The 26,062-nt window shown below is 44.5% G+C and overlaps 3 protein-coding genes across 3 annotated transcripts; 2 read left to right on the forward strand and 1 right to left on the reverse strand.

Annotated features, from left to right (window-relative positions):
- Positions 1-3,095: 3,095 nt before the first annotated feature.
- LOC134520918 (olfactory receptor 10C1-like) lies at positions 3,096-6,324 on the reverse strand. The gene is made up of 2 exons (XM_063346800.1): positions 5,393-6,324; positions 3,096-3,162 (listed from the first exon to the last, which is right to left on the reverse strand). Exons 1-2 carry the CDS (start codon positions 6,322-6,324, stop codon positions 3,096-3,098), a joined length of 999 nt encoding a protein of 332 aa, XP_063202870.1.
- A 4,818-nt stretch (positions 6,325-11,142) lies between these two features.
- LOC134520836 (olfactory receptor 11L1-like) lies at positions 11,143-13,888 on the forward strand. Its single transcript, XM_063346702.1, has 2 exons — positions 11,143-11,163; positions 12,923-13,888. Exons 1-2 carry the CDS (start codon positions 11,143-11,145, stop codon positions 13,886-13,888), a joined length of 987 nt encoding a protein of 328 aa, XP_063202772.1.
- Positions 13,889-22,799: 8,911 nt separating this feature from the next.
- On the forward strand, positions 22,800-23,738 carry LOC134520919 (olfactory receptor 5V1-like). The gene has a single exon (XM_063346801.1). The coding sequence runs from the start codon at positions 22,800-22,802 to the stop codon at positions 23,736-23,738; it is 939 nt and encodes a 312-aa protein (XP_063202871.1).
- The last annotated feature ends 2,324 nt before the right edge of the window (positions 23,739-26,062 follow it).

The following is a 26,062-nucleotide window of genomic DNA, read 5'->3' on the forward strand; positions in this document are numbered from 1 at the left end:
CATCTGGGGAAGGAGGTGCCCTCAGAATGTGTGGGCACATGGAGTTTTCCCCTTGTCAGGTAAAACGGGTGGACTTGACCGTCTGGGGTGAGGCATGTTCCCTTTTTGGAAGCCACTGGGTAATGTGTCAGACCGCACATGTGCAGTTGCCTGTTCTACACATACTGACCTCGGCATTGTTTGGGTTGCATTGTACAGCGCTGGGTTGGATGCAGTTGAGTTGGATTGTGTTGCGTTAAGTTTAACTTGGTGGGTTTGGGTTTTTTTCTGGGGGTGGGAATTGCTCTCAGTGCTTTTCACAACATGGAGCTGGGTGGCATTGCCAGGAGCAACCGTGGCCAGCCCCCGCACCCAGCAAAGGCAGCCCTCAGGGAGTGCCAGCAAGCAGGAGAGCTTCAAACAGGGAGGCAAACAGGGCACGGTGCTTCCAGCAGAATGTGGCTCAGCAGTTTGTGTGGCAGACAGTGCAGCAGGACACACAGGGAGGGCCACCTTTGGAAAGCGGTCTGTCTTCTCCTAGGGGCTGAATGGAGACAGGTTCCTGCTGAAACAAAATGGTGTCCACCTGCCACAACTGCAAAGCTGTGGCTGAAGCCGAGATGGAAGTGACAAAACCTCTCTATGTGGGCACCTACACCCAGAGTAACCTCCCTAGAACTGAGATAGCTGCTGAGACCCAAAGTCGCACAGAACTCCAGAACCTGGAAGTTCCACTAGGGTCTGAAGGCAGAGGTGGATGTCACGGGTGCAAGTGTGCCCAGCTGGATGAACTCTTCAAGCCAGTAGCCATGTTTCAAGAGGCACCTAACAGGCAGCACAGTATCAGCAACCTAAGTGAGAGACTGATGCGTCGTATTGTGCACTGCCACAAGCTGAGAGACAGCCCTGCCTTAAGACTTTGCAAAGGGAAGGTGAGCTTGCTTCCAACTCCAAGCTGACAGACTCAACAAACTCACAGGTCAAAGGAGACTGGACTCTGGTCTCTGCTTCGGGCAGGAGGAGGAATCTTCCCCTTCCCACTGAAGTGCATGGGGATCTTCTTCCTCAATACAGGACTATGTATTTCTCTTTAGTGAGTGTCATGAGATTCCTGTCAACTTATTTCTCCAGTCTGTCAAGGTCCTCTTGAATGGCATCACGACTGCCTGCTGTATAATAAAATCATAGAATCGTAGAATGGTTTGGGTTAGAAGGGACTGTCGAAGCTCATCTAGTTCGCCCCCCCTGCCATGACCAGGGGCATCTTTCACTAGGTCAGGTTACTCAAAGCCCCATCCATCATGGGGCATCCACAACTTCTCGGGATGACCTGTTCCGGTGTCTCACAACCCTCATCATAAAGCATTTCTTCCTTGTGTCCAATATAAACCCACACTCTTTCACTTTAAAACCATTGCCCCTTGTCCTGTCACTGCAGACCTTGGTAAAAAGTCTGTCTCCATCTTCCTTATAAGCCTCCTTTAAGTATTGGAGGGCCACAAGAAGGTCTCCCTGGAGACTTCTCTTCTCAAGGCTGAAAATCTTCCTGCTGGAAGTTATGATCTGAACGGGCACTGAGGTGAGACTGACTTGTTGGTAATTCCCAGGGTCCTCCTTATTACCCTTTTAAAAATTGGTGCAATATTCCCTTTTCTCCAGTCACTGGGAGCTTTGTTTGTCTGCTGTGGCTTTTCAAACATGATGGAGAGTGGCTTAGCAACTGCATCTGCCAGTTCCCTCAGGACCCTAATTCTTTTGAAAGGTGTGTTGTCTTTCTAATTCTAATGGAGATCTCAAGCTTCTGGGTAGGCTTGCACAGTCACCAGTTAGTTGGGGGGACCATCGAGGCTGCAGCCTAAGCCTGTGGGTGAGCTGAGCAGGCAGCAGCCCAGTACTCGGCACCCTTCCGCCTAAGTGTGGACACTGCTCCCAACTGATGCGCTCCCTGTGTGCACACCCTGGTCACTGGTGCTCCCTAGGGGCCAGTTACATACGCCTTTGTGGGGCTCGAACTGGTCAGGAGGACAGCCAGCATTGCCCAGCTCTCTCCCCCTCCTCTCCTTCCAGGAGACCCCCTGTTTCCGACCTGTCCCTCCTGCACACACAACCCAAGGGTGTCAGGGGCCCAGAAACGCTCTCAGATACCCCCCCAGCTACCTCACAAGCCTCATGTTCCTCTCAGTTAGCATCGTCTGTCTGCATTTTGAACTGTGTCACCCACTCCTCTAAGATTTGTATCATCTGTAAACTTGTTACAGATTCACTCTGCCCCATTGTCCAGGCCATTAATGGAAAATGTTAAACAGTATAGAATACAGTATCAGTCACCATTAGTGTACAGCTTGAGTGCCTGACCTCCAACTGGAGTTTGTGCCACTAATCAGAACCCTCTGGGCCAAGGACTTCAGCCAGTTTTCAGTCATAGCTCTGTCCACTTATCTGGTTCACACTTCATTAAAATTTTTCTGTGAGGCTATCATAGGGGTAAGCTGTGAAAGTCTTGTTCAAGTCCAGAAAATCAATATCATTTGATCTCCACTTGTCCCCAAGGTAGTCGTCTCTTCATTGAAGGTTTAGATATACACATCAGAGATGAATTCCCCATCATAAATCCATATCGACTACTCCAAATCACTTTTCTATGCTTCACGTGATTGGAAATGGTTTGTGGTATTATATGTTCGATCAGCTTTCCAGGGACTGAGGTGAGGTTACTTCAAGTTCCCTGAGTCCTCCTTCTAGCCCTTCTGGAAGACAGGAGTAGTGCTTGCTTTCCTCCAGTGCTCAGGAACCTCACCTGATTCCTACCACTGTTCAAAGACCATTGAGAGTGGCCTGGCACTGACGCTGGTGAGCTCCCTCAGCATTCATGGATGCACCCCATGAGGTTCAAGAGACTTGGATATACCCACTATTTTAAAATGTTCCCCAATGTGATCTTCCTCTACCGAGGGTATGTCTTCATTGCTCCACACTTTCCCATTGTGCTTAGGAGCCTGTGTTTCCCTAAAGCAAAATTTACCAGTGAAGACTGAAGTGAAGAAGGCATTGAGTTCCCTGGTCTGGACATTGGCCCTGCTGCTTCTTCCTTCCTGCTTCCGTTGGCAGAAACACTTTCACCCCTGACAAAATGGGCCCGCGTTTCTGTCACTTGAAAGGTGTTCACGCACGGTGTGCCACTGATGAGGCTGCACAAGAACGTGAGAAAACGCGTGACTACCTGCGCTATCCCTTTCTCCTTCTTGTGCTATCCCCCATAACCGGTACTTTAACCAGGATCTTGCAGAGCCTGAGCGCCCTGGTTTCAGCTGGCATAGAGTTAATTTCCTTCCCGGTCGCTGGTATAGTGCTGTGTTTTGGATTTAGGGTGAGAATAATGCTGATAACAACTGATGTTTTAGTTGTTGCTAGCGGTGTTTACACTAAGTCAAGGACTCTTCAGCTTCTCGTGCTGCCTTGGCAGTGAGGAGGCGGGGGGTGCACGAGAAGCTGGGAGGAGACACAGACAGGCCAGCTGACCCAAACTGGCCCAAAAGATACTCCATACCATATGGCATCGCACACCAATAGAACTGGAGGGAGTTGTCCAGGGGGGTGCAGCGGCCGCTGCTCGGGGATTGGCTGGGCATTGGTCGGCGGATGGTGAGCAATTGCACTGTGCATCACTTGTTTTGTATGTTCTTTAATCATTATTATTGTTGTTGTTGTTATTATTGTTGCTGTTATTGTTATTGTTGTTGCTGTTGTTGTTTTCCTTTCCTTTTCTGTCTTACTAAACTCTCATTATCTCAACCCACAAGTTTTTCATTTACAAGACTCTCACCACCCCTACTTTGAGGGACATCCTGATGCCTGAAGCAGAAAACCGCTTCCTTGCTCTTCTCCCACCCACCCCACAAAACCGAACCAGAGCAAACGACGCCAAACCAAGCCAAGCCAAAAGCCCCTAAAAGCACCATGGGAAAATAGTTTCTAAAGCGTTTCTATTTCATTGTGATGTTCTGCTCGTTTTCTGAGTAAACCAGGCTGAAGTCCTTAGCCCTGGGGAACGTGCAAAGTTGGCGTGCGTTCCAGAAACAGCACCTGCCTTGCACCTTCCCGTATGTCTGATTTTCCAGTTGAATGCTCAAAACCCCATCCTGTGCCGAAATAGCGTAAATACAAGTGAGAGCGAAATGCCTTTGGCCATCCAGGGAGGCCTTTTCTTTCCCTCTGAGAGCATCCCGCCAGCCTGTCGCTTGTCTCTGGGAACTGCTGACCATGGGCTGCGCCAGGGGCACCTGCCTGCGGGTAAGAGACATACAGAGGCGTATACATGTCCATCTGCATATGCCCAGCCGTGTGTCTGCATACATATGTGTCTCTACACAAATCCTTATGGAATTCATTGAACAAAACACATGTGAAAAGATTTAAATTCTCAGAAAATAATAGCCTTCCTTCAAAAAAGAAAACTGAAAATATTTGTATTTTGAAAATTTACTGGTTGTATAATGAAAATTTACTGGTTGACATCCTGTGTTTTCATTTTTATACATTATGTACGACATATACGGAAAGACTGAAATCTGTAGATTGAACTGCTCCACTGTTTTGAAGTTTTATACTTTTAATAGAACGAAAGATCCTCTTTTGTCTTAAAAATCTGAAATGTTTCTCAAGTAGTTACAGCTAAATCATAGAGAGGGAGGAGTGTGGAAATACACAATATTCAAAGGCAGTCAGCCAAACAAGTTTTGTTTGTTACACTTTTTCACTGATACTAATTTGCAAAAGTTATTTGGAAAAAAAACAAAATCCAGACAATTAAAAGACCTTTAAATCATCAAGATTATTATTATTGCATAAGAGCACACTGAAAATGTAAATAAGCCACAATTCAAATGCATGTCTTTAGAATTGCTTATCAACTCTGAAACAATTCTGTTGACGTCTGTAACAAAAATGTTAGCTGTATAAAACAGGAAGGAAACATCGTCTTTCCTCTTTCGATTCCTTTGTCCTTTAAAGCAGTCTTTAAAATGTTATGCAGGCACAAGACATGGTAGCTATCTCCATAAAAATTTTGGTGGAGACCAACGCTGTCTATAGTTATGTCACACAACACTTACATAACATTTTTAAACAAGAACGGCGTTGACAGAGGAACTCTCACCAGAAGGTGAGATTGGTGAGGTGGAGTCTGATGGCATGAAATGTTGCCTTGAAGGTGGGTTTAGTGTCCCTGTCACACGGGTGGAGTTCATTTCATCTGCATGCAAGTCTCTACAATGCGAGGGTGGGATTTGATATGTCGGTCACTGGTCTTTCCTATATCCCTCTGGCAACGTGCAGGTGCAAGAGGTGAGGTATTTGTGGGTGGTTGTTCAGCCAAGGGGAACTGGCCTAGGAGCTGGGGTGAAATAGCTTCCTTCTCATTTTAAAGAGAGCCCCTTTCACCTCCCTGTTCCTGAGGCTGTAGATAATAGGGTTCAATATAGGGGTCAATACAGAATAGAACAGAGAGAGCACCTTGTCCACATCCAGTGAATAGCTGGATTTGGGACGTATATAGATGAACACAGCTGTCCCATAAAACAACGTCACTACAGTGAGATGTGAGAAGCAAGTGGAGAATGCTTTATACCTTCCTCTGGCAGACCCGATTTTGAGGATGGAGGAAATGATGAGGCTGTAGGACACCAAAATGAGCAGAAAAGGCATCAGGATGACAAAGGCAGCAGCCAGAATGATCTGTAGCTCATTCCAATAAGTGTCTCCACACACCAGCATCAGCACTGGCTGGATCTCACAGAAGAAATGGTTGATCACGTTGGAGCCACAGAAGGGCAAAGAGAAGATAAATGTAGTGTGCCCAAGGGCCACGAGGTTGCCACATATCCATGAGGAAGCAGCCAGCTGCATGCATACCTTCTTATTCATGATATCCATGTAATGCAGGGGGCTGCATATGGCTAGGTAGCGGTCATATGCCATAGCAGCTAAGAGGCAGCACTCAGTCGCCCCAAAGAACAGAAAGAAATACATCTGTGCAGCACAACCTGCAAAAGAGATGGACGTATCACTTGAAAGAAGACTGACCAGCACTCTGGGCAGGGTCACAGAGGTGTAGCAGATCTCCAGGAATGACAAGTTTGTGAGGAAGAAGTACATGGGAGTGTGCAGGACAGGGTCCATGTTAATTACAAGAAGAATAATCAGGTTTCCCAGCACCGTGATGATGTAAATACATAGAAATAGGATGAAGAAGATGACTTTCATATCTGGGCGATGAGAAAAACCCAGGATAACAAATACGATTGCAGAAGTTTTATTTCCAGTGGTCCCTTCTTCATAGGATTTCATCTTGGAACAATAAAAACACAGTGACAACAATGAAACAGCATGGTACATTTCTTAAGTCAAGCCAAATAGCCCTCTGTTGTTAGCAGCCGCTTACATGAAATTCAGCGTCAATTCCAGTCCTAAAGTGAGGCATCTGCTGCTCTCGGAGAAGACGTGGTGCACACCCTGGCCACCATCTGCCATGCAGGGAAGGCAGGGTGCACTCCTGTGGATCTCATGTCATGTTTGTGAGCCCCACGTGGATATGCTGGACAGCCCATGACATCTAAATCTAGAGACCTGTGCTTAGGCTTCTCAATCATTTCTGAGATGCCTGTGTTTCAGATGCTGAAAGCTTAGATGTCTTGATAAACTGTGAGGATAAATCCCACCCAATGTGTCCAGCAGCCTATAAGTCTGTTTTTCCACCCTCCCACCTATTTCATGTTAACGTGCTATGATGTCTGTGTTAGTTATGTGCATGTTCTGTTAGAACAATAGTTGACCTCCAGAGGATTTTAGTTTAAATTAATAGTTTAATTCTACTCTCAGTCACCTCGCATTGGAGCTTGGACACATATGATAGTTACAAATCTTAAAATGGAAGAGATGACCTGTCATGGTGCACTCTCTTTGTTGAAAGCTTAGGAAGCATTGCATGACAAATGTATGCATGGACATTTAGGTGCTTATACATAGGTGTCCCATGCCGTTTTGTATGACTCCGTTATCCAAGCACAGGGTTTGCAGATTTTCATTAGGATTGAGAGCCAGTCTCACTCTACTCTCCTGGAAGTCATCTGCCAAGAACCTCATGGATCTGTACAATGAAACCGAGTATCTGCATTTAGACACCTCCTAACTCCGAGCCACAGAATTCAGGGTAAACCTGATTACCAGTCACAACCAGATAAAATGGCTCAAGAAAGACGCTGTAACCTCTCAGGGCACTTTATCATGATCATGCCTATAAGCCTTTACATTAGTCTGTCCTCAGTAGAGGAAAGAGAGGCTTCATACCAGCCTCCGGAGTTGAAAGAGAAAATGGCCCAAAGAATGTGTAGCTTTTCAAAAGCTTGTTCAGGATTGGAGATTGCCTCGACTGATTTACGCAGAGATAAATCAAGGAGAAAATGATTCTCCAGTGGTGGAGATAGGAACTGCCAGAAGACAAATTTGCCTCGTTCTGAGGTAAAAGCCTAAAATGGACCTGAGAAGTTGCCCATTAAAAGAATGTATTTCTCTCCATCAACCGCCACAGGTATTTCAATAGTCAGTTCAGGTACATATGCTTATCAGTGGCTAAAATGAGGTAAAATCAGTTGTATCAGATGTCTCCTGGAATATGTATGTTGAAAAGAAAGCACAAATGCCATGGTTGTGTGATTTTGTGTATGTGCATTATCAGAAGTAGAATTATTAGACAGTTATCGCTAATACTGAGTCAGTTACTTTACAGTACAGCACAGTATGGTACAACCTGTACTTTAAGGTGGGACCTGGTTTACTCAGGGAAGCAAGACCTCTAGAAGAAGCGAATATAGTCTTTGGGAATGCAGGAAAGACAGATAAGGCCTTTAGAAAGGAAAAGGCAACGCTTTATCTTTGGTACCCAAACTTAGGTAGCCAAGGTCTCCTTCAGGAGGCTTTGAAAGGCACGTTCCTCTTTCCACTGACCATAAAGGAAACCTTGATGACTGTCTGAGACAGAACGATTAGCTTTCAGGTGATCCCATTTGGTAAGATGGATCCCACTCTTAGGTGAGCTTGCAGAGGTAAGGTACATCCAAGGCATGATTCAGGCTACTGTGCAGATAGGTTTCTGATTTATCAGTTCTGATTTGGCCTCTCTGGTGACTCTCTACTCCATTTTTCTTCATTGTTTGTAGAGGGAGGCCACAGAGCTCAGGATCCCAATATAAGTCCTCAGGTTGAGTGCTGCGGGAGTCATCCCTTCCTCATTGCCTCTGACCCCTTCACCTTTACTTTTCCAAACTCTTTTCCAGAGCTTCCATTCTACCCTTTGGCACACCTCTGTCTTGCCTCTACTCCCTCTGGTAATTTCTTTTCAAGTGAGCACTCCTTCACTTCTAGGTTATATTTCTAACAAAAATATGGATTGCTGTTTATGCATTTTCAAAAGAATCTCTGCATTCTGCATTCACGTGTTTCATGTTTTTACAATTGATGGGTAAGCACTCTCTAATTCATGTCAGTTGTACATTTTCTTTTTAACTTCCCTCAAAATTCTGCCTTGAGAATGCAGATGGCCATTTCTAAAACATCCTATCAAATTTTAACATGCAGGATGTCTTCTTTTTCTCTTAAACTGAAGTAACTATGAAAACATTTTCCATACGTAAAAAAAAAAATCACTATAAATGACAACACTGCCCCACCACCACTAACCAATAAGAAAAGGCACTTTAACATAACATAGCATATCACAAGTTCTCAGGCATGACTGTAATTTCTTATAATAAATAAGATTAAACTGACCTTAATGATATTTTCTGAAGGGAACATGCTGTATCTGAGAAAAATAAAAACAACATTGACATTAGCTTGTGATGCTGAATGGTAAACTTGTGTCCTAAGCCCTTAACAGAAATTTGGTGATATTTGAGTTCAAGGAACAACAGAAACTGTTCAGACTCAGTTGAACTCAGCTTGCTTACAGTAACTCAATGACTATGGGAGAAATTCCAGTCAAGCCAAGACATTTTTTACCTACCTCTGCAGTCCTTCTCTTGTTTCTGTGCTCCATCTACTAAATCAGGGGGGAACTGTAGTATTTGATGTTTCCTCAGCAGCCCTAGAGACATGGTCCTTGTTGCCTTACAGGTGCTCTCTAAGATGAAATCACAGAAAAGGCACATGGTCAACACCTGAGCTCTGCAGCAACCTCTCCTGAGACCTGTGTGATTAAGCTGAGATGGGAGATAAACTGGGATTTACTGCCCATCTCAGAACACAATTTGTCTCTCCATTGTTTGTCTGTTGAAAGCATGGATCTCCAGGTACTCCAAACTCCTGAACTCCAGAACACTGGGGCAGTGAAGTCTGTTAATGAGAAGCATTTCTGTGTCAAACTGTCAAATCCCATAGCATTTTTAGGTTGAAGGCTCTGTGGAGGATAAGAGGAAAGAAGGATACGCAAAGAGCAAAGCCCTCAGTGTGTCCTTTTGACTTATAGTCTGCCAAGGATGTAAAAAATCTTTCAACATGGCCTGGAACAATCCACAGCTCCATGCTTGGAATGAAGGAAAAAGAGGCTTAGGAATTACACGGTTGGTTCCTCTGTGGCCAGAAAAATAATGGTTTGATTTTTTTTTCGGTCCAAGTGTGTAGGCTCAAGGCCACTGTTCACTCTGGGCCATCGCTCATTTGCACCCAAATGCTGCTCCCTACTGAGAAAAAAAGTGCTTATGCTACACAGGTAGCAGCCCCAGCTGTGTGTTGGAGAAGGCTTCTTGAGAGGGTGTGGCAAAATGACTCCCTCTGGTCACTCCATCCTGACTTACAGCTCTTCATTCCTCAAACAGCGTGGGGAAATGGGCCCTTCTGAGTTCCTCTTGCCATTTGTCATCCTCTGCTCTACGCCACTTGCCTTTCTGGACACGTGACAGACATAAGGCATCTTGGTTCCTAGCTCCCCATTATCACCTTCTGAGGCTGAGAAGACGACAGGTGCTTTGAGATGAGAAAAGCAGTAAAGACCCAAGGCCAGCATGACCTTTTGCATCCTACCCATCCCAGGGCAGGAATGTCTCCATTAGCAGGTCATGGGAAAAACAGGGAGACCCTTGGACTCTGAGTCAGGCTGTCTGACTGGAAGCGTCAACAGTCTTTCAGGCATAGAAGCCATTTTAAACTTTTTTGTTTGGTTTGTTGATTTGGGGTTTGTTGTTTTTTTTTTTTGTCTTAGGCATGTTTCCTCACTTCCATCTTGGAATCATAGAATTATCTAGGTTGGAAGGGACCTTTCAGATCATCGAGTCCAACCATCAACCTAACACTGACAAAGCCACCACTAAACCTTGTCCCTATCAGTCTTAGAAGGCATTAGATTGACTTCTCTTCATACAAACACACTTGTCTTCCCTGATCTTACCTCTTCTGTCTCAGCTTCTGTTGTCTTCATTATCAGAGGAGAAAGTGCAACTAAGGCATGCCAATGCATCTTCTCCCCCTTCTCATGTCACGCTAGTGCATAGGACAAGCCCTTCTTGAGCAACAACACAAACAAGCAACACATACTGGGTAGGGGCTACAACGAGGACGGAGGCAGGAGACAGGAGTATTTCCTCTTTCCCACTATTGCCTGATGAGCTGGTACTTCTCTGATCACCTTTCTTCAGTGTTGGCACCTGAGTTGTTTGCCTCTGTCCCCGAGCTATAGATCATCAGCACAATTTCCACATAGTCTTCTACAAAGGAGACTGGCTTCCCTTGTGCTCTTGTTTGACTCCTGGAAGAAGCCAGTAGTACGAGGCTCTGTTCCTGGCCTGAAATTGTTCCTGTAGAAATGAACTGTGCCTCTATTCAAGGGTGAGTTTACACCGCCAACATGACCAGGGATGTGAGAAATGTGTATTTCCTGTGGCCCTATCTCCCAGTGAAGCATTTAGTTACCACAGCACCTTGGACACCCCTGCTGTGCTGTTCACAGAGACAGGAAACGGGGGGAAGACTGTCCCTTTTTCTTTTTGAATCCAGGTCACCTTGAAACTGAACACAGAATCCTTCCTCCAGATCAACGAGCCAGGTGGGGACCTCTGCTCTTGGGGGTATTCTTGAGCAGGCTGGAGGGCAAACACTGCAATTTCTGCCCTGAGAATGGGAACCCTAGAGGAAAAGGTAAGCCAAGGAGCTCTGCATTACTTGACTTAACAGGGGAGCCCCACAAAGATGGATAGAAATCTCCTTCCCTGAGGCACTGGAGTGGGAATTAGAGGCTTTCTTGTAGAACATGAAAGAGACAAGACTCGAGCCTTGGCTGGGCTCCAAGGGGTGTGGCGGGACCTGGGAGTGTGGGGTGACATTGGGATGCGCTGGGTGTTTGCAGTGTGCTTCAAGCTGGACCAGCTGGTGTATGGGGCACCCATGGGGTGGGGAAGAGGGCTGGTGCCCAGGCAGGGGTCCTGGCCAGCAGAGGGGCTATGCCGATGCAAAGGGGACCTGTGAATGTGTGTAAGCTTATGCCTGCGCTAGTGACCTCCTGTCTCTGCCAGCCTCAGAGGAGGAGGGGACGTTAGCTGAAAGTTCTATAATGTTTTTTGGTGAAATTTGGATGCAGGTTTTCCAGACGGTTTCTTCTCTTATGAAGAAGCTCTTCCTTGCAGATATGTCATCAGTTCATGTTGCTAGGGTGCCCCATGGTGAGTCTCCACCCATGGGATTACTCCCCAGAGATCCTCAACAACGATTGAAATCAATGCTTGGTACAGTTCAGGCTTTATCTTTGTCCGTTTTTATGAAAGTCAAGACTGACCAGGTGGTAGTTCAGTCTAAAAGGGTTTCTATCCAATATGATGTTGTAGTCACTGCAATAGTTTAGTAATGAGACTTAAACTACAGAGTAAAGGATGATTAAATTCACCAGGTAACTGTTTTTCTGATACTGACATTAACTGCGCCTCAACCAGAAAAACGTAAGTGGCTGAAGTATCCAGTCCGAGACAAGGACCTGAATGCAGACTGAAACCTCGCACTACCTAGTGTGCTCACAGCTTGGAAAACAGAGCTGTAAAAATTGGGCATATACTCAATATTATGCATATTGGTTCGTATGTAAGTAACTAGATACCATTGCTGTGTGCATCAGCTCTATTATGGATGTGGGAAATGGAGTTTATTCTTATGAACTACATTGCTCTTAATCAATTTCTAGTAACAGATTATTCTCTATGGTTTCCATTCTTGGGGTAGAAATTATATTTTTACTCACGGTATTTAACAAGAAATTGTAAGATTGATGGTGAATCAGTGTGCAAGTTTGTACTCCTCCATGACAGAGCATTTTGAGAGAGTTCTTACATGTGCCCTTGTATGTGTATGTTCAGGACCATGCAAATGAGTATTACATTTTTATAAAAAAATCACGTGTGTATTAACGAGTGGGGTTCTTCAATGCAATAATCACTGTTGATTATGTATATAATTTTTTATATTTCTTTCAATGAAAAGCAGATCTTTGGTGTGTTTGTGTCTGAGTTCATGTGCTATATACATGTAAGTTTATGTATACATTTTTACTATGGATTAGTGTGATACCTTTATATATTTATATACCTTCTTACACTTATCCCTGTGTGCAAGCGTGGAGAGTGGCTGTCTACTGGACTATTTGCAATTCATTCTATAATTGTTTATGTGAATTTCATGAAATACATGTTAAAACTTACATTTCAGGAGGGAGAAAGAGCAAGATGGGAGGCAGGGAAGAGGGAAAGAGGGAGGAACAGAGGGAGGGAGGGAGGGAGGGAGGGAGAGAAGAAAGACAGACTGGTAGTGACTTTGATGCTGTTCCCAAAGGTTTATTTGCGAGCCATAATCTTTATAGATAGTGCTTTCACCCCTGAAAGTTAACATATTCTGATATTGATTATTTCCTTAGCAGACAATTCCTAGCTCTTTCCAAGAGATGACAAATGTCACAGCAGTACTGGAATTCAGGCTACTGGGCTTCAGTAGCAACCCACGCTGCCAGATCCTGCTATTCACCCTGTTTTTGGTTATTTATATTCTCACCATCCTGGGAAACATGATTATTATTTCAGTGGTGACACTTGAGCCACGACTTCATTCGCCCATGTACAAATTTCTCAAGAACCTCTCTTTCCTAGAAGTCTGTTACACCACCACAATTGTACCCAAGATGTTGGCCGATCTACTGGCACAGAGGAAGACCATCTCTTTCTCAGGATGCATGGCACAGCTTTATTACTTCGTTTCCCTGGGAGCCACTGAGTGCTACCTCTTGTCGGCGATGGCATATGACCGATTCCTTGCGGTCTGTGAACCCCTGCACTATGGTGTAGCCATGACTGCTGAGTCTTACACCTGTCTGGCTGTGGGCTCCTGGGTCACTGGTGGTTTTACTGGTTTTCTGCCCTGTCTGATGGTCTCCAGATTGCATTTCTGCCGTTACAACCTCATTGATCACTTTTTCTGTGATATCTCTCCACTGTTGAAGCTCTCATGCTCAGACACCACTGTCACAGAAGCTGTCATCTTCATCCTCTCTCTCATGGTCCTTTCCAGCTGCTTTCTGTTGACTCTTGTCTCATACCTACTTATAATTCTCAACATCCTGAAGATACCCTCTGCTTCTGGAAAAAGAGTTACCTTCTCCACCTGCAGCTCACATCTCATGGTAGTGACTATATACTATGGTACAATGATTTCCATGTATGTCCGTCCCACCTACAACCTGTCCTCAGAGCTCAACAAGGCTGCATCTGTGCTCTACACAGTGGTCACACCCCTCCTCAACCCAGTGATCTACAGCTTGAGAAACAAGGCATTCAAGAAGGCCCTGGGACAAGTTGTCATCAGACACCATCGTCTTCATTCTTTGTAGCTGGGAACACTTCAAGACTGACTGTTGTTGATGTTCAGGTTCTTTGTTGTATTTTGACTACAGAACAGTTATTACTGTAACCTGAAATGTCTCCCGGACTATACAATGTTTTACTTTCCTCTTTTTCTTCTTTTTCCTCTTCCCTACTTTCTTTGCACACCATTTCATTTACTTTTCGTTACTATTATAATTACTATCTGAATTGCCCTTTTCTTCTTGTTAGTGCACAGACACAAATACACATGAATATTCAAAGGCTAATATTTAATTTTAAATTTACAAAATATTTATATGTTTCCTTCCTTGTAGATTTCTGTCTTGGTTTGCCTGGTCAGTTTTCTGAATTCACTGATTCAGATTAAACGCCATTCCGTTTTTCTTATACTTCACTCGGGGCATGTGAAAGTAATGCCTTGACAAAAAGTGTATTTGCCTTTTATGAAGAAAATGTATCCCCAAACCACAATTTATTGTTACTTTACAATAATTTAACACTTTGAGAAGTCATCTAAATCAGGATTCATGACAGCTAGGTGATGAGACCAACTCCGGTGCATACAGAGAAACCAGCTTAGACTTTGGGTGCGTCTCCATTGCTAAATAACAACCCCGGGGTTTCTCTGAGGTTATTGTATTATAGCCATTGAAATCACAAAAATGCTAGTCATTTTTGATTGCCCTGATGATAGAAAGAATGAAATATTATCCTCTGAAATGAAATCTGGGTGTGATTCTACAAATAGCTCACTTAAAGAACTACTTTTGAGTTGGCGGAGTGGATGACATCAGGCCAGATTTCACTCTTTTCACTAAAACCAGTCTTCCACAACTACTTCATCAGTCATTTGCCCTCCAACACCTGCACAAAACCCCCTGGCATGGCCTTGGGAATAACACACACATCCTCAGCATCAGATTATATATAAAAACAGTACTTTGACAGGCTGCAGTCTTACCACTCATTTTATTTTCAGCATTTTGAATGAAAAACGAGTACAGGCAGAAGCATTATGCCTGAGAAGCAGAAATATCACACAGTGCCTAAATGACACTTGGGCCAAGAGCTATGCAGCGTGGACACAACATTAGGAGGTTAGCACGGGTAGACATGAGTGACTGTACACCAGGACGGGGAGCAAGGGATCATGCTCCAAAGCAGATCCCTGCTTTTAGTTGTGTAGGATCTGTTAACTTCTGCATTGGGGCTAATCACCAAGGTACACCATGGTCCAAAACAGGTAAATTGAATTGCCTTACAGAAATTACTGTTTCTTTCTGTTGTTTATAACAGAAATGCTGGTGACCGGCTTTGTTGTAAAGACCCAATTTTCTTTCATGCTCTATAAGATATATCACGATCTGAGATTTTATTGGTTCTTTAAGTTGTCATTGAGGAAGATACACCTTTCTGAGCTTGACTCATCTGTGAGGGTGACATGAAACGCATGACAGATATTCTTATCCTTCTGTACTGACTATAAGAGGGATCTGAAGTGTTCAACTGAGACTACACTTCTGGCTCATAAGTAACTGCTGTTAGGCAAAAGGTATCTTCTCCTAGGTGATATATAAAGCTAATTTATGTATTATACATTTGTTTATAGGATAGTTCGGGTTGAAAGGCACCTCAGAAGGTCTCTAGTCCAATGCCACACTAGAAGTACCTGATCTCTGCCTAGGACATCAGAGCAGATTGCCCAGAGCTTTTCCAGTCCAGTCTTGAGAACCCCCCAGGATGGAGACAGCCACTCTGAGCAACCCCTGCTTGACTGTCCTTGTCATGAAAAACTTCTCCCTTGTAGCCAGACTGAACCACTTTGCTTCAACTTATGCCTGTTGTGCCTTGCCCGTTGTGAAGAACCTGGCCCTATGATCTTAATGACTGCTAGGAACTTCGGGGCCTTTCATCTGACATGTTCTGCAGCCACTCAGTCCCCAACATGTATCACTGCATGGGTGTTCTTCCCCCTGTAGTGCATGACTTTCCATTTGTCCTTGTTGAATTCATGAGGCTCCTGTTGGCCCATTGTTCCAGTTTGTCTAGATCCTAATGACTGACAGTCCTGTTGTTGTGGTTTAACCCCGGCAGGCAGTTCAGCCCCACACAGCCACTTGCTCACTCTCCGCTGGTGGGATGTGGGAGAGAATTGGAAGGGTAAAAGTGTAAAAGCTCGTGGGTTGTGTAAGAGACTCGTAATTTCCCCTAAACAAAGACTGAGAGAAGCAGCTGGAGGGAAGCATGAAACAGATGGTGAGAGATGAAGGGGAGGGGGAGGAGGCCCTTGAGCCTTCCTGAGGAATGTCTCAAACACTAGCAAGTCTAGGTGGATAATGTGGAGTCTGGACAATGCAGGCCTTCTGCTCAAAGAACTGATAAGGCTAAAACCTGCTTATCTCTTGTATGACTCATGGGGAGGCCTGAGAGCGCAGGATGGGCCCAGAGGTGTGACAGGACAGCCCTGCTTTTAGGACAAGCCCTTGCTTTTAGGCAAGGACAATATAACAGGAATCTGCGTAGTTTGTTGTTTCTTGTAGTGCTTTAGTAGTGCTTTAGTTTAGTTTAGTGCTTTAGTTTTTTAGTAGCTTCAAAAGGCTACTGTTCCCGATGAATGACCTTTGCCTCATTATTCGTGAAATGCATATTAAAGTTGACACCCTTGTATATGCTAATGAAAGCTATCGAAATCATGCTAAACATATATGACTACAGCACTCGTTTCTCCACCCAAATCATGCTACATGTCACCTGGGGGGGAAGCAGAAACCTGAGCTGAAACTGCCCCGTAGTGGTGAACATAAAAGGGGAAAATAAGTGCCACTGGGGGATACACAGAAGAGTGCTTTTACCCCGCCATTGGCAGGAACAGCCCTGGAACCAGGATCGGTGATCTCCTTATCTCTCTGTCTCGCTCTCTCCCTCCTTCTCTATCCTTCTGGTTCTCTTTCTTTTCTCTTTTCTTTTAAAGTTGTTAAGTATGTAATGCAAGGCATACCTTACCACTCGCCATAATTCATGGTATATCTGTTGTTAAGTACCGCTCGCCATAAATTCTTGTATACCTAACCAATTATCATTAGTTAGACTTAGTCAAGACATATATTAATCACTATGGGAATTTAATAAATGTTTGTATATGGACCTTGAGAGTTGTCTCACCTTAGCCCGCGCTGCTGCGGGTTTGCGAATCTGAGTCACTTGCCTCCTCTCTTTTCTGAGTGGGGCGTGACAGGTTGGTAAAGCACAGCTGTGCACACAAGCAAAGGAATTTATTCACTACTTCCCATCAGCAGGCAGACGTTTAGTCATTTCCAGGAAAGCAGGGCTTCATCATGTGTAATGGTTACTTGGGAAGACAAACATGGCGACACTGAATGGCCCTCCTTCCTCCTGCCGCCAGCTTTTATTACTGAGCATGGTGTCATAGGGTATGGGATATCCCTGTGGTCATTGGGGGTAAGCTGTCCTGGCTGTCCCCCCTCCCAGCTTCTTCTGCACCCCAGCCCAGCCTACACGTTGCGGGAGGGACAGAGTGAGAAACAGAAAAAGGCTTTGACGCCGCGCAAGCATTGTTCAGCAATAGCTCAAACATCCCTGTGCTACCGACAGTTTTGATCACAAGTCCAAAACATAGCACCATACAAGCTACTGTAAAGAAAATTAACTCTATCCCAGGCAAAACCAGTAAACCTGTCCTCAAGTATACTGACTGGTCCCTGCGGCATGGTGTCATCAGTAGCCTTGAGAAAAGTGAACCACCTCTCGTTCATTGATAAAGGTGTTGTACACAACAGGTCCCAAGATGCGTCCCTGAGGTGTTCCACTTGTCACCAGCCTCCCGGCACAATATCACCCATTAACAACTACCCTCTGACCCCAGTCTTCCAAGCAGGTTTTTTGACGTGTCTTATTATCCACCCAGCCAGATCATAATGTCCTTATGTAGATAAATAGCCATGATCTTGTCTCCCACAGCCAGGCTAGTCTATCGCAGAAAAATCCAGAAATGTGTCTGTCAGATTCTTACCCTCTCAATATGCCAGCAATGATTCTCTCCGTCATTTTCTTACGAATGTTATCAGGATATCTGTGTTCAGTTGATTCCATAATACCATGGTATCCTGTCCGTGAAAGACTAATTTGCTAGCAAAAAATTAATGGGTGACTACAGAACCTCTGTCAGTGTCAAATATTCTTCTGTCCTGTCCAGGTTTGATATCGTGGATGTGTGCTCTGTGAAAGGAAGTGTGCCATGAAAGCACAAAGCGTTGAGGTATAATACCAGAAGATAAAACCAAGATGGGAAAGACGGGGTCTGGTCCCACCCTTGCTGATCAAAAGAGGTCACAAGAATTATGATACCACTAAAATATATTCAAATCTTATTTGGGAAGGGGCCAGACAGGATCCTTGAAGAGATCTGTCATTCCCGTGCTGCTAAAACAAGGGGTGCATGTTGCAGTAAAAGAAGGAACCACGCACATATTGAATCCTGAACTTCATCTTGGCAGTGAGACTGACGAAATGAGCTGCACCTCAGATGCGTCTCTTTTTCCCCCTTGCAGGAGTGGGAGCATAGAACATTATCTCACATGTAGGTAAATGAACTCCATCCCAGTTGAAGACCTTATTCCCAGAGGGACCAGGGGAGTCCCATCCAGCTGCCAGAGGGACTGCAGGGTCTGGGAGTCTCTAGGGGTGGACCTGTGTGTGTGTGGGCAGCTGTGCAAGTGAAGTGGTGTCGGGAGGGACAGTGTTGGATGAGAGACTTTAAACACAGTAAAGGGAAAAAAAAAATCTCCCATTTCCCTCTTCTGTCTACCCACCTACATATTTGAATATTTGTTTACCTAAAGTTTATTCGAAGTCCAGTGAAGTAATATTTAAGATTTCTTCTAATTTAGGAATTCTAATTCTTCTAATTTAGGAATGAAGATTTTTTTTTTTCCTGTTTACTGAAATTTTTGAATTTTTGAATCAGGTTAAGGCTGACAATAAAGATAAATACAGGATGACAGAGAATCTTGTTGATTTCTTTGGTCACGTAGTAGTGGCATCATAGGACCTACATGGAAATGAAAAATTTCAGAGAAAACCATGGTTGAATGGGTGCTCATGCACCAAGTTTCTTCTTCTGGCGAGGATGCTCATGATGCAAATTCTTTTTTTTGCAGCGTGCTTAATAGGAGATGAAGACTACTGAACAACATCAGTCCTGAATGTCCACCACAAACGTCATCTCAGTTGTATTTTTGTAAAACTGTGGTAAACCCACGGATGACTGCCACGCCACAGCTGCAAAGATGCCGAAGGGGGATAAATCATTAATAGCTTCTTTCTTTGGCACACTAGGCAAAATGCACACAATTACAGAAAGTCAAGCTCAGGCAAAAAGGCTTTCAGTAAACTGCAAAGAAAGGATGCACAGGAAAAAAAAAGAGAGCTATGTCATCCCTTTGTACTGATGGCGTGTGGTAGTTCTTTCAGATGGGATGCATCTGCTCCCATTTAGACATCCAGATTACAGACACCATATTTCTATATGAGCTATAGGGACATTAAGGTACGGGTCCATTAAGTAGCTATCTATCTCAGTTGTTATTCGCATCGTAGGCACCAAAGATTAGTAGAATAAAGTCCATCATTTAGACAAGAGATAAGCAATCCACAATGTGAAGCTTCTCTCAGAAGATTTTGGGAGGGAGGGAGGGAGGGATGCCTGTAATATTAAGGATCACTGCTTTGAATTAATCTCTTCATTTCAACCAACATATCCAAGCTATGATGATTTATTTTACTTGGTCTTAGCATTACTTAGTAGACAGTTTGTGTTTGCAGTATCACAGAGGCCAGAGTTACACAGCAGTCTTCAAAACAGAATGGCTAATGAAAGGAATTATAAGGTGCAGCAGTGGGAATATAAGAAACAAACTAATAGCTTTATTTATTTATTTTTTTATTTTTCTTATTAGCTCCTGGCTCAAAATATTCAGGGTTTCATACACAGAAGATAATTGTCCCAGAGGCAGCCAGGAAATATTTAGGCTTCAAAAGTAAGGCTGAGAATTTAGAGTTAGGAATATGAAAAGATGAGCCGCAAGGAAGCGGTGTGCTGTAGACTCTTCCCCCGTACATCACCAGGACAAACACAGAGAAGCATCTCTTTTCCTTGGGTAAACTGTATTGAATGTTGTTACATATAATGTTTGACTAAAAGATGCAGAGATTGAGAGTGAGGATGAAAAAGACAAGAGATGTAGATGACAAATGAGAGAACTTCAAGAAAGCTTTATCTTGTATTTTGGGAAACGTTGACTTATATTTTCTGTCAGTTCACTGTTATTTTGCTCTCTTCTAGGGATTTGAGAGTATGCATGCATGAATGTTAGTTTATTATTATTTCATGACAGTATTTTCTACTAACAAACTCATTCAATACATTTTAGTACCTTTTTTCAGGAAGAGGATACAAGAATTGCAAATAGGTAAATGACATCTCAAGAAAAGAAGCAGATTTTTCTCTTTGATGAGTACACAAATGCCAGACCAAGTAATTCAGTGAATGTATGGTGTTTTTTTGAAGTATCATGAGTTAGTGTTCATGCTCATGTTCATGATCTAGGCTCTTTGAATGGCCAAAGGAAACAATTTGGCCACATGTGTCTGAGACAGGCAGAATGAATCTGCAATTAATGGTGCTAGTCTCCACAAATTATCTTATCTGCTATCTGCTACAACTGAGCTCTGGGCTCATTTTAAAAATTCATGGGGAAAAAAAAATTGAAACTTTCATAGTACTACGATTTTTGTTGCATTCCTTCATAAATGTGGGTATAATACAAATGTAAGAATAATGCTATTAAATTCATTATAAGACTAGTGAAGAGCACTAAAAATCTTCTCCCAATGGGTTTAGAATGTCAGTCTGCAAAGACCAGTGTCATCAGTGGTGTAGGAGACTAAAAGGGTAAAAGGCATTCCACCTTTAATATCAAATTCCACAATCAATTGCACTCTAATGACTCGAGTCTCTATCTCAGCCCATCTTCTTATCTATTTTTTCATTTTGGCTTTCCAAACTAGAATTGTTGAGCAAAATATAGTTTTAATTTGACATTTGAAAAAAAAAAAATGATTCTTTAATAACTGCTGGATGTTTTTCCCTCCACAAAACTAGTTTGTATTCATTTAAATGCATAGTACAGTTTTTAGAAGTCATCATAAAATCTTCTCCATTGAGGATTTTTTTTTACTTCACTTTCTTTTAAACATCAAGGAGTCTGTCTTCTGTAAATGGAAAGGGGAGAAAAGTTATAAAACGTGTACTTATTTCTCATTCTTAAGTATCATCTTCTAGACATTCCTTTTTTTTTTCCTGATGAAATAATGGAGGGATCTAAGCAACTAGTTTTGATTTTTGTGAATATCTTTTAGATAAATCCAATAGTGAGACAGTTTCCCACCAGTTGTTACCTAAGAACTTGTTGATAACAAGAATTTTCTGAGAAGTAATGAGTTTCCCATTTCCAGCGTCAAGTGCCTAAATGAAAGAAAACAAGATGTTGGTAATGATTTAAGCCAAAGAATTCATTGCTGTGTTGTAGGACATTGTGTGACACACCATTAAGGCCTTTGAGCTTCTCCTAGCGTCATGATAGCTCAGAGATCAAACTCAGGCTTGCATCTAATCTCCCTGAGTGCCAAAAGTATGGCTTGGTTCTGCTGGAGCTCAGGAGTGGACCAGCTGGCTTTTATGAGAGGCAACCAAAGGAAAGGGTGGGGGAGGAAGACGTGGGAGCTGCCTCATAGTGTAGATCTGTTTCTTGAGATGCTGAAGGTGCAAACTGGGTGGAGATACTTGGTTCTGAGAACTCGAGCCTGAACTCTACAAACTACCAAAGGAAAGGTGAATATGATCCATCTCAATTATTGGCCAAGACAGCCGTCTACACTGCTTTCTGAGTTGGAAACACCTACTTAGATGAGATGCATCGTATGTTTGTGCATCTTGTGACACCTCTCAGTTGTGTGACTAACACCACAACAATGAGGAAAATATTATACTTTGGGCTACTACTTTTCCTGATTAATCCCCACTCATGTATTGGAGAGTGTAACAGGAAACTTCTTCTAGGAAAGTGTATGTGTGTGGGAAATATTCCTTGGAAGTTCTCTGCTTTACAATACAATTATCTGTTATGTGGTCAACCTGCTGTCAGTAAACATCGGAATGTGTAATTCCCCAAAATTCCACTTATCCCTGGCTTAGAGCGGAGACCTTAAACATGTTTGTGTCTATATGTCCAGAACGCGGAGCCTGTGGGGGTGTTCTGCAGTCACAGCCTGTGGATATATCACATTTTGGTCCTGAGCCAAACCAGAAACACAGAACAGACTTCCTAACAACTGGGGCAACCTGGCACCGGGCATCTAGTTCAAGGTTAAGGTCATAAGTGCAGAGGGACAGACTGGTCCTGGCAGAATTGCTGTCATCCTCCCATGTTTGGTGATGGGCACTTCTGGGACTTAAGCCTGTTTGTCAGGAAAAAAGGTATTTTAGAGAAGTCAGAGGATTGTAAGGACTTCTTTCCCAGGCCTCCCCCTTGTGTGGAGTTTGAAAGGCATTTGTAAGAGGAGATGAAGGAGGAGGAGGAGATGCCTGTTGGGCTCTGTGGGGAGCACAGCTCATATCTAATGCTGTCTCCGCAGCATTTGCTTTGTTGCAAAACCTGCTTCTCAGCTAGGACTGAAATTGACTGCACCCCAGCCCTTGCTCCTGACTTCGAATGCTGCGCAAGGCTGGTTGCTCGCCTGTCTCTGGTACCTGGGAGTCAGCTACTGCAACTTCAGTATGTCCCCACGCCACTTGCCGACATGATGTTTTTTCCTCCTCTTACAGGTATGGTACTGTGAATGGAAAACCAAACAAGTGCAAGTGAGTTTGTTCTCTTGGGACTTACAAGTGACCCACACCTTCAAAGCTTCCTCTTCTTTGTGTTTTCAGTTATTTATTTCATCACTCTGTTTGGAAATATGGTGATCATGATTGTTATAAGTACTGATACCCACCTTCACTCCCCTATGTACTTCTTCCTTTTTCACTTAGCCCTCACAGACATCTGTTATGCCACCACCATTGTTCCTTATATGCTGGTGAATTTCCTAGTGAAGCAGAAAACCATTGAATTCAGTACCTGTATTATCCAGATGTCCTTAATCCTTCTCTCAGCTGGGAGTGAAATTTTCATGCTCTCAGCAATGGCATACGACCGATACGTTGCCATCTGCAAACCACTGCACTACCAAGAAGTTATGAACAGACTTGTCTGTAGCCAGCTGGTGGGGGGCGCGTGGGCAATGGGGGTCTTACACTCCATCATAAACACACTGCCAATGCTAAACGTTCAATTCTGCAAGTACACAGAAATTAAGCACTTCAGCTGTGAGTTGCCCCCTCTCTTAGCTGCAGCTTGCGGTGGGACCTTCCTCAATAAACTTGTTCTTCTGTCTTCTGCTGCGATCTTTGGGTCAAGCTCCTTTCTGCTCACTCTCATCTCCTATATCTACATCATCTCTACTGTCCTGAAGATACAGTCTGCAAAGGGGAGGCACAAAGCTTTCTCCACTTGCAGCTCCCATCTCATCATAGTGGTTTTGCTATACGCAACTGCTCTGTTCCAGTACACAAAACCCAGTTCAGTCTCGTCATTCGTTCTAGATCAACTGTTTTCCATCCAGTACAGCATTTTAACCCCCATGCTAAACCCCATCATCTACAGCCTGAAAAATAATGACGTGAAAACGGCTTTGGGCAGAATGTTAGGGAAAATTCAAGTTTCGCAATCCGTGTAACTACCTCTAAACTGTACTTTTCAAATAAATGCAACTTAAAGCATGGAGCTATAAAAGAGCAACCTGTCCTATATGTTAAGGGATGTTAAGAGTGGCTGTCACTTGCCACAGCTTTGGACCCAAGACTCCCTCCTGCCTGGCTGCTGGAGTCCTGCACACACACACACTCTTGCAGGTCCCCTGAGCAGCAGCACGGCCGGTCTGCCGCCCAGTACCCCTCCTCTAACCTTCTTACCTGCCCCATGGGTCCCCTACTCACTGACTGGTCCAGCTTGATGCTTGCCGCAAAGAGGAAATGCTCACGCACTGCTCCCAGAGGTTCTCCACACTCACGGGTCCTCCTGGGGACCAGCACGGACCCTCTGTCCGCCTGATACAGAATCACAGAATCACAGAATGGTGGGGTTGGAAGGGACCTCTGGAGATCATGTAGTCCAACCCCCTGCCAGAGCAGGGTCACCCAGAGCAGGTGGCACAGGAACGCGTCCAGGCGGGTTTGGAACGTCTCCAGAGACGGAGACCCCACCACCTCTCTGGGCAGCCTGTGCCAGGGCTCTGACACCCTCACAGGAAAGAAGTTCCTCCTCCTGCGAAGACCCAGGTCCTTCTACGCACCACCTGGTCCAACCTGAAGCTTGCTGGTGAACACACATGCACACCCCACGCATGGCTGGCTCGGGGAAGATATAGACACTCACCCCCCCCACAGCAGGTAGCACCAGGCACATGGGCTGTGGCCAGCCACCAGCTTGGAGTCCCCCCCTCACCTCCCTCACCCCAGTCACCCCCAGTAGATGTTTTTTGGGTTCCTGCCCCACCAGCTGGTGGCCGAGACCCCTACTCACACCAGTAGCTGACACCACAGGCTGGGGGTGCCTGCACCCCTGGTCTGATGCCAGCAACTGGCACCCAGTCCACTCATGCTGGTCCCCCAGTAGGTGACACCCAGTCCTTGCAGCACCCCTACACATGGGACAGAGGGTGAGATTACGCAGACAGATAGTTAAGCAGAGATGTAATAAGAAAATAGGACAGACTGCAATGATCAGGTGGAGGCCTTGGTCATAGAATCATAGAATCATAGAATGGTTAGAAGGGACCTTAAAGATCACCTAGTTCCAACCTCCCTGCCATGGGCAGGGACACCTCCCACCAGACCAGGTTGTTCAAAGTCCCATCCAGCCACCTCCAGGGATGGGGCAGCCACAGCTTCTCTGGGCAACCTGGGCCAGGGTCTCACCGCCCTCACAGCAAAGAATTTTTTCCTGATTTCTCATCTAAATCTCCCCTCTTGCAGTGTAAAACTGTCCCCCTTCCCCCTACATCCTATGGCTCCCCTCCCTGATCCAGAGTCCCTCCCCAGCTTCCCTGGAGCCCTTTTAGGGGCTGGAGGGGGCTCTAAGGTCTCCCCGGAGCCTTCTCTTCTCCAGGCTGAACCCCCCCAGCTCTCTCAGCCTGTCCTCATGGCCACACAAGCATACTGATCGGTTCCATTCTACACGCAACTTACAACACTCATTTACACCTGTTTCTGTCTATTCCTCCTTTGTTCCCCCTCAGTTTCCTGCCCCTGCACATTCCCTCCTCAGTTTGCACAGTCCCACCAACCACCTCCAACATCCTGCACCCTCAGGTTTGAATCTTTATTGGTTGCAAACTCCATGTTTGCCTGCAATTTCTTGATAGCCCATCAATTAGTGTGACTGACAAGATTTCTTAGGTATCTTTTTCCTCATTATGTTTAACTGTCAGGTTTGTTTCTCTGTCTAATTTGTTTATGGCTGCATCCTTTTCCTTAGTATCACGTGTGACAAAGTTCTTTCTTAGATAATTTCGCTGAATGTATCAATTAGCGTGACTGACGACATTCTTTCTCATCACTTCCTTATGGTTTCTTCATCTAGTCCATATCTCTTTATGTTCTTGTTTATAGCTTCCTCCTTTTCTTATTATTCATTTTTGCATTGAAAATGTCCTTGACCAGATACCCTTAAAGGAGCAGGTACCCCTTTCCACAACCCTCACACTGTAGAAATCAGTTGTGTCTGTAGGAGCAGGTAGTATCGCTTGTTTTTTCACTTCATGCTCTCATTCCCATGCTGTCTTTATTGCATCCCTACTCCTTTGCAGCTGGGATCTTTTCAGGGGGCAACGACTAAGTTGGCAGAGGAAATCCAGGGACAGCTCAGTGCTTAGATCAGCTGCTCTGCTAGGCTTGTTCTAGGTCCAGACACATCGTGCAGGGGCAGCCCCTGTTCCAGCCACTGCGTTGCTTTCACAGCCATGGCAGTCATCTCCTTGCTGCAGTCAGGACTCCTGCTTTC

This window comes from Chroicocephalus ridibundus, chromosome 9 (genome assembly GCF_963924245.1).
Source record: "Chroicocephalus ridibundus chromosome 9, bChrRid1.1, whole genome shotgun sequence".
NCBI classification, from domain to species: Eukaryota; Metazoa; Chordata; class Aves; order Charadriiformes; family Laridae; genus Chroicocephalus; species Chroicocephalus ridibundus.